The following is a 13512-nucleotide window of genomic DNA, read 5'->3' as shown; positions in this document are numbered from 1 at the left end:
CTATCTCCCACAGTGCATTCGCTCTTAAGAAGAGCTTCATTTTGATGCACTAGTATTCATAATTTTATCCATCAAAGATAGGTGGTGATGTCGTAGAGAATGTTATTGCAAACGTACCAGCTATTCTTGCAAACTGGATTGATTTCCTGGCCCTTAAGATCATTGTTGCTCTAATACCACTTGTTAGAAATTAGACAATTCTAAGAAGGGTGAAAACAGAGAGGAAAGCTTTATTCTTTTTATTTCATGAAAGGATGATCACACCAAATTGAATAGGAACATTATTTATAGTTGATGTGAAGTATTTCAGAGGTCTCTTATTAAACCATAACTTAACATCTTCTTAACTGATGTAGAACTTTAAAGTAAAGATTTAAAACAGGTGAAAAACTAAATGTGAGGAAACAAAAGGTCTCATGCATTAACAAATGGCATAAAGATAGTGGTGGCGTCAGTTGTAACAGTTCTGATGATGATGATGATGATGATGATGATGATGGTGGTGGTGGTGGTGGTGATGGTGGCGGTGATTATAGTCGATGAAGATTATGTTGGTTGAGATGAAGATATATGGAGGTGATAGTGTGATGTTAATCTTACCTTTTTTTCTCATTCTCTATATTATGGTGGGTTAGCGATTGGTGACAGAAGGGTTTGATTGGGTGTGGGTTCTATAAACCTTAATTATAGGTAAACACTAATTAGTTACCATAATACTAGCTAGGAAACTAATATTAGATAACAATTAATTAAATTAATAAAATTATGCAATTACTATTTTCAAATGATTGGCCTAGAATTGACCATACATTCACACAATAAATATGGTTTATATATGAACCCAACTCCCTCCCTCCCTCTCTCTCTCTCTCTCTCTCTCTCTCTCTCTCTCTATCTATATATATATATATATATATATATATATATATATATATATATATATATATATATATATATATATATATATATAATTTATGGAAATTAATATCAACATTGTTACAAACCCTCAACGAGTAAGTGCGTGTTCGGCTGGTAGCATTTGAGAGTTTATTGCTTCTAGCGTTTGACAAAACTCTCGATTTTCTAGCACTTCATGTAGAGCGTTTGACAAAGCTTCTAGCGTTTTGTATAACCAAAACGCTCCAAATCCAAATGTCACTTCACGTAGTGTTTAACAAAACATTACCAGCTACAATCGTTACCCGCTATCAACTACTTTTGCCGAACACGTTCTAAATGATTATTAATTTGTACACTCTACATATTAGAATGTCCCAAATCAACATTTGAACAAGTATTTTTTTACACAGATAAGAATGAACTTGCCATTCTGGTAAATTAAATTCATAATCTACAACAAATAAAACCTAGAATTACCTGGATCGGTTTGCAAATTGTTTCATATAGGATAAGGTGGCTAGAAACTGATTTTTCGATCTTACTAACCAACCCTTATCGGTTTAGTCTTCAGCTTGAACGACGAACTTTAGAATGTGTACTCTATGTGATAATATCTTGAAATGTTGATTGAAATCATATTCTACTAAAACCTTATACAATGACCGGAAATATGGTGGGAAAAATATTCATATCTTATGATATTCAAAGTATCCAAATGATGATGGAACTAAGAATGATATTTCGATATGCTTTGAATACCATAAAACAGTTGAGAAGACGTGTATATTGAAGGAGAAATTATAGGATGATCATTAGATTATAATAGTTATAATATAATGAATATGGTTGACCCCGGACCTGCAATAAATTACAATGACGCCACTTGGAATCTAAACCCTTGAATCAAGTTGCTTACAAAAAATAGCACTTTCAAGTTTTGACGGTGGAACTAGACGTGTGGAGAGGTGTTGATTCCATACCCTTTTGGGTTTGGAAGAAGTTCTTACCAAGAATGGTGCATTGTTGATTGTAAAATCTGGACATAAAATTGCGATGCATTGAATGGCGTGGAGGAGTTGCCTTGGGTTTTTTTGGATTAAAATGAAAGAAATGGTAACATACTTTCATTGTTTTGTTGTGTTACGACATCCTAATTTCATTATTAAAATGTTTACTTTAAAAAGTCTACACTTGTTTCTTTGAAAAGTGGGTTTATATGACGTCTTAATGATGGAACACGTTATTAACATCTAACCTATATCGAGCTAATTGCAATAGATGGAAACATAATTGTGTTTGTTAGCTTATAGCATCATCCTGCTTACACTAGTTTCTAGCACAATGTTTCACCTCTGATGACATTGTTACAAATTTTGAAACCACAACAAAGAAAACAAATGAATGAAAGTAGTATGCTATTTCTTGCATTTATCCGGCCATCCCTAGGCGGTGTAGTTGGGCAGTATTCCAGGAAATTAAGAGTGAGTGATGGCAATCATATTCATGTCCATGGTTTAACATTTTAAAAAGCAAAAGACAACAAGGAGTGTGACGAGGTCTCAAAACAAACATTTTTAACAAGTACCATAAAGACTTGAAACAAAAATCTAGACTTAACAGGATAGAACAAGAAGATGATATCAGACTTTAATTTGTCATTTTAAATATTCAGCTGTCACCCTTCTACGACTCCACAGTCTCAACTCCCTTTTTTCCTCAAACCTTGACGTCTTCAAAACTGCGTTTGCGTTTTCTGGATCCAACTGCATATGGAAAATACTGCACTTAAAAAAGAAAGCAATCAAAGAAATTAAATGCAATGTGTCCAGATATATATATATATATATATATATATATACCAGATGCTTCTTCTTCAGCAGTTTCTTCTTTTTGGACAAAACAGTCAGCCAAAAGCATATTTTTGTTGAAGTAATTATAAACGTATCTGAACAGCCTATTAAAAACAAAACCACATGACAACTAATTACATAATCTATAGATAGGGATATTCTTACAGTAATAAATGACCACTAACTTGATTAATATCTGTTAAAATCAATTATTATGCAATCATCATCAAGATTTAGATAACTCACTTCCTTAATACATCTTGTTTTGCACCAGAGATAGTGCCATGATCTGGATCAACATTCACCACCTGTTGGTTTGTGGTAGTCTGACTCTGACATTTATTATGTAGAAAACATAAGAACCTTGAAGCTCCAACTCCACTAAGAAAAAAACAATGTATGTGTATGTATATATCACCTGAGAAGTGTTCTCTTGATGTGTTATCAGCCATGGCCTTTCATGACAAGGAAAGGTAAATACATGGTCTTGATCAGCATTCACGGGTTGTTGATTTGTGGTAGTCTAGACATTTATTATATAAGAACGTTGAAGCACCAACTCCACTATAAGAAAAACCAATGTGTGTATGTTTGTATAAGTTATATCACCTGAGAAGTGTCTTCATTGTGTCTCATCAGCCTTGGCCTTTCTTTGACTCCCTTGTGCTTTAGGATTTCTTGACAGAAAAAGATCCATAAACCCACACCAGCACCTTGTTTCATGCACGGCTCATGATAGTCCACGTATGATCCTTTGAGCTCTATTACAAAAGAATCAGATTAATCAAACATCCCAAATCACTTCACCATGTCAAATTAAAGGAATTACGTATACCTCCTACTTGTTCGATTTTTGCTTCTTTGAAAAAGTTATCAGCAGGTAACCTAAACCCATTTGTCCTATAGGAATCCACGAGGTACCTTGTCAACCTGAAGAATAAAACAAAACAAAATCATAAAACTCACACGTATGACATAACAAGTAAGTAACTGATCATCATATATATGGTTACAAAAATAATATTTAAGAGACTCACAGCACTATATCGTCTTTCGTAATTTCGTTGGTGTCCATTATTTCCCAGAAATTGCTGGCGTCCATTGTATATATCCTAGAAAGTAGAAACTGCAAATAATTAATAAATTAGTAATAACCAGAATAGGTACCGCTTGTTTAACTGGGAATGGGATGACTTAAGTTCACACACAGAAACACGTTCATAAGCTCAAATTTTTTTTATGGGAATCAAACAAACAGTCAAGAAACCTCCTTACACAGCTATAATCATAACAAATACAAACTGAATAGCAGATATGTAATGTTGAGCTCGGTTTGTTTTCACTATTTTTAGGTTGTATGGTCATGCAATCCTTTAGTCCATATAACCACATCACGGGATAATTATCTGGTGGTAGGTAACGTTTGAACACTGAACATTAATTCATATTCTCCCTAATAATGTCAAGGGTTATAATATAACTAGCCATTAATTAACTCCTAAATCACAAACCATACAACATATGTTGAATTCCATTTAAAAATATAAAAAATAAAAAATACTTCATTCAAACTAATTAATATGCAGCTAAATAGGAGTATATAACTAACGCACTGAGGGGACAGCCTTTCCTACTTATCAGTAACATTAATCCTCACGGGGATACCGCCACACGCGGCCCAAAAAACGGTCGATCGGATATTCCACCCAAATACGTCCATACATCGGGGATTCATCCCCATTACACAACCATCCCTTAATTAAACGGAACAACATTTTAAACGCAGCAGCAAGTAAAATGATTCTTACCAAAATTTCACGAGATCACTGCAAAACGATCGCCTAACACCTCCGAGTACCTCCGTTTTTTCGGAATAGAGGGTTATATATATGCCTATTTGTAAACCTAGTGTTGCGTGATTTAATTTTACTTTATTTTTCTTATTAAAAATTTCCCTACCATTTCTAGGGCAGCACATTAATTTTTTGCTATTTAATTTTTTTTAAGGGAATATGACCTAAAATGTAACAATTTTTTTTTCTTCTTAAATAGGAGAATCTTCTAACTTAGTTTGAGTTTTACGATACCTTTGGTCTTTTCTCAATTTTCTCAAAATAAACAAATCAAATTTAATCTACATGCCTTTTCTTTTTCTTTTCATTTTTCTAAATTAATTTATGTCTTTGTATTTTTTTTATTTTTTTTTAAATTGAAAATAAAAATTAAGAAGAACCCTGTGAATGTGGGTTTTCTAGATTGGGAAACAACAAGAACACACTATGGTGTATGTGTGAATGTGGGTTTTCTAGATTGGGAAACAACAAGAACACACTATGGTGTATGTGTGTTTGTATCGATCAAAATTAGAAGAAAACACAATGAGGATCAAAGAGGGATGATGCAGGAAGTATGGACAGATATCAATACAAGGATAAATAATAGGAATGATTCAATCAAATCTTAGAAAATTATAGGAGATTGTATATATCCTATATTTTAGTTAAGTTTGTTATACTTGTATTATATATATTAATCAATATACATCTCTCACATTGACGTTAGATTTCTAAACCCTAATATGGTATCAGTCTAATCTTTCTGGCCGCCATTCTCCTTTCTCTCTTCTTGATTCTAATCATGGCCGGTGACTCTACCACCACTGATGCTCCTCTTCCTCTTTTTACTGTTCTCCACATGCTCACCATTAAACTTTCCTCCAACAATTACCTTCTCTGGCACAAATTGATGGTTCCTCTTCTGGCCTACCAGCAACTTACAGACTACGTTGATGAAACTATTCCTCCACTGCCGGCAACCCTTACCACTGGTGACACGACTTCAGCAAATCCTGCCTATGCCTCCTGGACGATTGCTGATCAACGAGCTCTAATCTTGATTCAGTCCTCTCTATCTAAAGAGGCAATGGCTGAGACTCTCGGTCACAACACCTCTCACGCTGTCTGGTCTGCTCTTGCAGCCATCTATCAACATGACTCTCTTGAGCGAACTCACACACTTACTGAGTCTCTTCATCAACTTAAGAAAGGCTCTACTACTGTTTCTGAATTTTCTCGTAAATTCAGGGGTATTTGTGATCAACTTCAAGCTATTGGTCACCCACTTTCTGAAGATGACAAAACACACTGGTTTCTTTGAGGTCTTGGTTCCGCTTTTGAAACCTTTTCCACCACCCAACGTCTTATTACCCCGAGGCCTAAGTTTCGTGATCTCATCTCCCAAGCTGAGAGTTACAAGATGTTTCTTCAATCTATTACCGCCTCCGTTGTTGCTCAGGTTGCTTTCAACACCACCACCTCTCGCATCAGTTATGATTCCTCACGTGGTCGTGGCAGATCTTCCTTTCGTGGTTACTCGAATAGGGGTAGAGGTCGTGGTCATAAGCAACCACCTCATTGCCAGTTATGCCGGAAGGAAGGGCATTACGCAAGTTAATGCCCTGATTTACATACCTTCTCTCAGAAATCCTCATCTCAAGATGCAAATCTTGCTAAAGCCTTTCATGCACACTGCAATACTTCTACTGCAAAATTGCACGAGATCACTACAAAACATCACCTAACACCTCCGAGTACCTCCGTTTTCTTGGAATAGAGGGTTATACGCCTATTTGTAAACCTAGTGTTGCTTGATTTAATTTTACTTTTTTTTCTTATTAAAAATTTCCCTACCATTTCTAGGGCAGCACATTAATTTCCATACCATTTCTAGGGCAGCACGTTAATCTTTCATGCACACTGCAATACTTTATCCATAACCATCCTCGTCCCTCTTGTTGTTCATCATAATCCTTTCAATTTCTTCCGATCCACATTTTTGGACGCTTACAAATCGTTGGACTCCCTGATTCCCACCGTCAGCTGATTCTCCATCGAAGATTTCGCCATTTGTTTCACCAGAATAGGTTGACTTCGGGGATTATCTTTGATATGCTTAAAGCCTCAAAATCACATGTAACACCCGATTCAAGGTATTTTCATTTTTTACCCCTTGACATGTATATCCATTGCAGATTTGGTCCGTGGGGGGAAGTTTTGCCATTTCCAGAAAATAGGGATGGCAATGGGTACGGGTATACCTGCTTTCGTGTTCCCCATCCCCATACCCGAATCCTCATCCCCGACCCCATCCCCATCGGGGATTAAAAATCTATCTTCATCCCCATCCCCAATGGGTAATCGGGGATTTTTCCCCATTACAAAGTTTTGAAATTTTATGAAAAATAACTCATAATTATATATTAACCAACAAAACAAAAACTAACAGAACTAATATAAAACACTATAATCACTAAATGTCTTCAAACACGAACAATAACATTCAAGGTTACAAATTAAATCATTCTTTGCAAAAAAAGACATAAAAATTCTTCCTAAAACTATACGTTTGATTGTTAGAAAACCTTATTTTGTGTAATGAACATTTGCTTATGCATTATTAAAAATAAAAACATAAATAATACTATATATATATATATATATATATATATATATATATATATATATATATATATATATATATATATATATATATCGGGGCCGGTTTCGGGTACGGGTATGGGTACCCGACAGGTAAAACCATCCCCATCCCCATCCCCGCTTTTTATATTCGGGTAATACCCATCCCCGGTCAAGTCGGGGATTTACCCGGTCAACTTGGGTTAGGGTTTTGGGTACTCGTTGGGTACGGGTTTTTTTGTCATCTCTACCAGAAAACTTGTAGTATGCGGGGCGTAAGCATGCAGGGGATAAACCCTGAAAATTTAGGGTTTGAACCTTATTTAAACAACATTATTGTAAGTCTCATTTCACAACCAAAAATTTTCATTTTATTTAAGTGAATCTTCCCAATTTTAAATATGTTATGGAGAAAAATGTTTATTCTAAATATATTTATAAAAATCAGAGTAATATTAAGGTGCAAAATCTTCATTGTTGTTGATGAATGTGTACAGTCACGTATTCACCTTCCCATGATGATCGATGATACCTGAAACAATAAACAGTTGTGGTAAGCACAAAGCTTAGTAAGTTTCCTCCAAAATACCTCATATGATAAACTTACAAGCATGCATAACAGCCACTCTGTGGGCGTTTGGCTTAATTGGACCGCCTCATAGGCCTTCAGTCTATCCGGGCCGAAATACCAGGGTTTGTTGGCCTACCGCGTCAACCCAACTACTCCTCCCGAGCCTCCATGCCTTCGGCTTACAGCCGACCCGCACTGGGTATCTTGCCTACAGTACAAAGCAGGACCGCCTCAACCCACCACTACCATATGTCGACATATAAACAATCAATGATCAAGTATGCACATAATACATGCCAACATCAATCATACAACTCATTACCGCCTACTAGTCCTCTCACAATATAAATTCTCGCTACCGGCTAACCTCCATGAAATGTGTAACCATAAGTAACCAGAGGTGAGATAGCCACCTGAACAAATGATCCCACTCTAGAGCCACAACTAAACAAGGAACATGTAAGAAAGCCTAGATCAAGAGCTCTCAGGCTATCCTACATGACCACAGGCAGTCCCTAAGGCACTCCACTAGATGATAACCAGCAAGTACAGATAACATACAATTCTACAGATCACTACAGCAAAGCAACATACTTGATACCAAGATACATATCTAAAGGATCACCACAACATAGCAGCATACTCGATACCAAGATACAAATCTAACAGATCACTACAACATAGTAGCATACTCGATATCAGGATACAGATCTAACATATCACTACAACATAGCAGCATACTAAATATCAATAATCCAAGGAATGCATGACCATATATACTTAGAGGTAAGATAGACACCTGGACAGGTGATCTTACTCTGGAACCACAACCAAACAAGGAACATGTAAAAGAGCCTAGATCAAGAGTCCTCAGTCTATCCTAAATGACTATATATAGTCCCTAAGGCATCCCTCTACTAACAGATAACCAAAACTAGTGGATTGGCATTAGTGCCTTCGACTAACGGGTATAGTGAGGTGAAACTCACCTGAAATGAAGAAACCCGAGAACACTGTGATATGCTCCCTGCAATGCTGCTTACTTCCACAAATCCACTAACATCAAAACCATATATATAAAATCTTAATCACCAATCAAAACCCTCAAGTTTGACTTAAAGTCAAACTTGGTAAAAAAGTCAACGATCAACAAAGTCAACAAAAGTCAAAGTCCAAGGCTGGTTGAGTACGCCCTACATACTCAACTTACATCGCACATACATGGGATGACTTAGTATGCCCAACATACGAAAATTACACCCAACGTACTCAAGCTGGTTCCATCCTATCCATTAAGCACTTATTCTCTTAAGGACTTTTCACCCAAACTCAGATCTAGCCTTAAAAAAATGTCTTAAGTCATAAAGTTTCCACCTTTATGACTTTCCATGGCTAGGGAAGGTCCAAAAGCTAAAACGCTAACTTATTACTTCTTTAAGACATCACAACTCTTTCATGGAAGGGATAGAAGGACCAAATATACATTTTTATGGTTCCTAATAGCTCTATAATGGATAAAGTTTCTAACTTTATCCATTAGAATGGTCCCGACAACCAAGATCTAGCCTTTAAGTCTCAAAAGGACCAAAAATGCATCTTTTTCAACTTAATCCATTAATTCCAAGTGTCCAACCTTTAGATCTGAATCGATATGATGTTTAGATGGATAAAGTTTCCAACTTTATCCATAACAAGGTCACAAAATTCCAAGATCTAAACTTTATGCACTTAAAGTGGCCAAAAGCTCATAATAACCAAAACTAGCTAGATCTAACAATTTCATCATCAAGATTCAAACTTTATAACTCCAGAAGAAAGATTAAGGTTTGCAAGGTCTGGATCTACAAGCTCCAATGCTACCAACACTTCTTCAATGAGTTCCTTATTCTCCAAGGTGCACCAAGAACACTCCAAAGCACTTTAAAACACCTTCTTTTTGTTCACAATGCTCAAACTAGGGTTAAGGTTTCAAGATATGGTGTTGGCGAGGTGGAGGCTAGGAATGGAATGGGTTTAGGGGAGTTAAGGAGCTTAAATATGGCTCAAACCACAAAAAATAGGGGTTGAGCACTGATTGTGTATGCCCAACCTACTCCTGGTACGCCTAACATACTACGGTTGCCCTAGTACGCTCAGTGTACGCGGCTAACTTGAAAATCGTCAAAACTTCAAACAGTCGTAACTTCTTTGTTCAAACTCCATTTTCAACGTTCTTTATATCCACTAAAAGATATTAAAGAGCTCTACAATATTATTTAAATATCTTGGGCTAAAAACTTCTCAAACAAGAATTCATATTTCATGTAAGAACCCGACTTATGACTGTAACGCTCATAAAAATCACAAGAAATCAAAAATAAATAAATAAATAAATAAAACCAACCCAAATTCACAAATTTTTTACAAACATAGTTTTCAAAATATTTTCAACATCAGAATCTCCCAATATCATACGTCAAAACATAAGGATGTGTACGGTCACACCTTTGTCTTCCCGCGGTCATCCAAAGTACCTGAAACATAACCTAAAATTGTAAGCCAATGCGTAATGAGTTCCCCTACAGTACCACCACACAACATAACACTACAAGAAAATTTCGATTTAACTACGGAAAAATTCCGTAGCAAAAAGTTAAAATTCCGTAGCTAAACCTAAATAACTACGGAAGTTGCTACGGAATTTGCCAATGAGATTTCATAGCAAGATTTCTTGTAGCAAAATGTTTAACTACGAAATTATAGTTCCGTAGCAATTTTTCTATGGCCGTTGCTACGACGTCTATCCATAGCAATTCAACTACAACACACTTCCATAATAACTTCGTAACAATGAATTCCGTAGTAAATTCCGTAGCCATTTGTTCCGTAGCAAATTCCATGGCCAATTGTTCCGTAGCAAATTTCATAGCTATTTGTTCCGTGGCAAATTCCGTAGTCATTTATTCCGTAACAAATTCCGTAGCCATTTGTTCCGTAGTGAATTCCGTAGCCAATTATTTTGTAGCAAATTTCGTAGCTATTTATTCCGTAGCAAATTCCGTAGTCAATTGTTACGTAGCAAATTTCGTAATCATTTGTTTCGTAGAAAATCTTGTAGCCATTGGTTCCTTAACAATAGGTTCCAAAGTAAATTCAGTATGATAAAATTATTCAACCAAATCCAATTTTCCAATTATAATATTCATAAAATATGTAAAAATGTAGTAAATAAAAATTTAATAATTACATCAATTTTATAGACATATTACATCATTGAAAATTCTTCTACATGATTGCGTAATCATCAAAACTGAATATTAATTACAAATACAGTGACAGTTCAACTGAACCACCACGAACACACAAACAACCACATATGCGCTAAAATGGTAAAACCTGCAAAACCGCAAAACCAAATTTACAGGGATCTTGATTAAAGTTCAATCTGTTGTATGAAATCTGAAAATGAATTTAAAATAAAAACAAGCCATCTTTTTTATTTGACGCACTATTAACATATACATAAGAAATAAAACGAATCACCTTTTGAGCACCATCAAGAAATAAAATAAAATGGTTGTCTTATCTTTTCTCTTTCCAAGCTATCACATGATGCCAAAAGGATATGAATCATTCACATGATGCCGAATCCTTTCGCAATAAAGTTGAAAACAAATCCTTTATTTTCAATTATAAAAGCTAAAGAAAATGAACCTGCATACTGATCTTATTAATTTATTATTGACATTGTTCCATAATTTTTATTTATAATGTTGTTACATGTGCCTTCGAATCTAGACAAAACCAATACAAATAAAATAAGATATAAGATAAAAAAGGGTTAAGAAATAACAACCTCTTTCATTGATTTCTTTATTATAGCATCCTACTCTTATTTCATCCTATTAGAACATCGAAAAATCTACCCAACTATTTACAAAGTAATTTTCTTTTATAAAATTTGGTAGACTTTTCAAAATATAACGCTCTAATAAGAAAAAATTGAAAGTACAATGCTATAATAAGCAAATAAATGGAAGGGCATTGACACCACTTGCGTAAGATAAAATTTAAAATTTACCAAAAAATTATTCTTCGTATAATATGTATGCTTGTGTGAAACGACAGTGGTGTGCAGCCTACAAAGGCAGTGGATGTTAGAAATTATAAAATAACAACAATAATAATAATATAAAAGTCAAAAAATTCAGACTTCACATCACATTTCAGACATCACATCACATACCTCAACACATTCCAAATATTTTTTTAATAATTATAATAAATGAGAATTTGTTTCCTGATTCAATAATTGAAAAATCTTTTTTAATGTCTCATACTCACTGTACAAAAATCCATAAAAAAAGATAAAATAATTATGGGTTAAACAAATTATAAATATGATCAAACAGATTAAAATCATCTAAAGAGAATAAAACCATGAGAGTGTTGTATATAAGTGGAGGAATTGTGAATGGGAGTTGCTTCGGTCCTCTGGTCATAATAGACTTCTTAGAGGCATATAATCTGTAATTACACATTATATAAATAAAGAGTAATTACAAAAATACATTATAAAATGAACATTTTACCACTTTTGTATTTTTCTTATTTTTTCCTTTTGATAAATTGTAAGTGTAAACATCAAATCATCAAATACCTTTAACATCTCTTTCGGATCATTATAATACAACATTTTAATTAAGCGTGCAAAAAATTCTACTCTTCAATAAAATCGTCTTCATCCATCTGCACAAGCCAAAAAAAACTTTATAAATTAGCATCATACAAAACATCTTATAATATGCATATTAATATAAGTGAAAACATGAATTGACTTATTTAACCTGGTCATTATCATCGTCATCCAAATCTTTAATGAAGCCTTTTATTAGTTCAAATAAAGCCCCAACCTACAAAATATCACAAATATTAAAAAGTGGAACATTTATTAAAATACAAACTCTACTCTTTTCATCATGAAGATCAACTTTAGGTTGTGGCTTTCTTTTTCTAACCGGATTAAACAAACCCTTATATGGAACTACACTCCCATGTCTTGAAAAGGAACAATAGCATTAGCATTCTCATTCTCATTCCTTTTACTGTACCCCGAAAAATATGGAACAACCGCCACCCTGTTCTTTTCCTTAATCAATCCATTAATATCCATCCACTTAAATTGTTTAGTAAGTTTATCAAAATTGCATCTTAAATTTGGATGACACCCTGCAATAGTGTACATTGATAGATATGTCTCCAAAGAAACTGGAAAAGGTGAGATTCCATTTCCATCAATCTGTTGCTTTGATCCCTATGCACTTGTGCTGCAGTTTGATTCATTCGAACATAATACACTAATCACCCCTTAGTTGTTGGCTACTAGCAGGAACATATGGTCAAAACTCTTCTACTAAGATGAGAACACGAGAATAAAGTAAGTCAATATAGAAGAATGTTCTTGTGAAAAGACGTGTAGTTTATTAGGTATTTTCCCATAGAATCTGATCTGATAAACAATGAGGAACATGATTATGGATCAATGTTGTTAGCCACATCAAGAAAATCTATTTTTATGTTCAACTACCATTCAATGTGGTGTGTAAGCACATGAAAAATATAATGAGGCAGGCAGACAGGCAAGGTCCCCAACATAAGAAACTTTGGAAATATGGTTTTCTTTTTACAACCTCCACCCATTTTGGTCATTTTTATGATCAACACCTAAAACCTTAAT

General features: G+C 34.7%; 1 protein-coding gene across 11 annotated transcripts; it reads right to left on the bottom strand.

Moving 5' to 3' along the window:
* Positions 1–2375: 2375 nt before the first annotated feature.
* LOC111883397 (uncharacterized) lies at positions 2376–4753 on the bottom strand. 11 transcript variants are annotated; one of them, XM_042899858.2, is made up of 8 exons: positions 4559–4746; positions 3788–3862; positions 3586–3680; positions 3360–3511; positions 3169–3273; positions 2997–3076; positions 2760–2854; positions 2376–2684 (listed from the first exon to the last, which is right to left on the bottom strand). In XM_042899858.2, the coding sequence occupies exons 1-8, from the start codon at positions 4726–4728 to the stop codon at positions 2617–2619; spliced, it is 840 nt and encodes a 279-aa protein (XP_042755792.1). In that variant the 5' UTR covers positions 4729–4746; the 3' UTR covers positions 2376–2616. The 11 variants fall into 11 exon arrangements, with proteins under 11 accessions (XP_042755792.1, XP_023735494.2, XP_042755794.1 ...); XM_023879726.2 differs by having other exon boundaries at positions 2997–3082; positions 4559–4743; XM_042899860.1 differs by having other exon boundaries at positions 2376–2679; positions 2997–3082; positions 4559–4743.
* Between the last annotated feature and the right edge of the window lie 8759 nt (positions 4754–13512).

Source organism: Lactuca sativa, chromosome 2, assembly GCF_002870075.4.
Source record: "Lactuca sativa cultivar Salinas chromosome 2, Lsat_Salinas_v11, whole genome shotgun sequence".
Classification (NCBI taxonomy): domain Eukaryota; kingdom Viridiplantae; phylum Streptophyta; class Magnoliopsida; order Asterales; family Asteraceae; genus Lactuca; species Lactuca sativa.
Note: the sequence above shows the minus strand (reverse complement) of the source record. Positions and strands in the feature narration are given on the sequence as shown.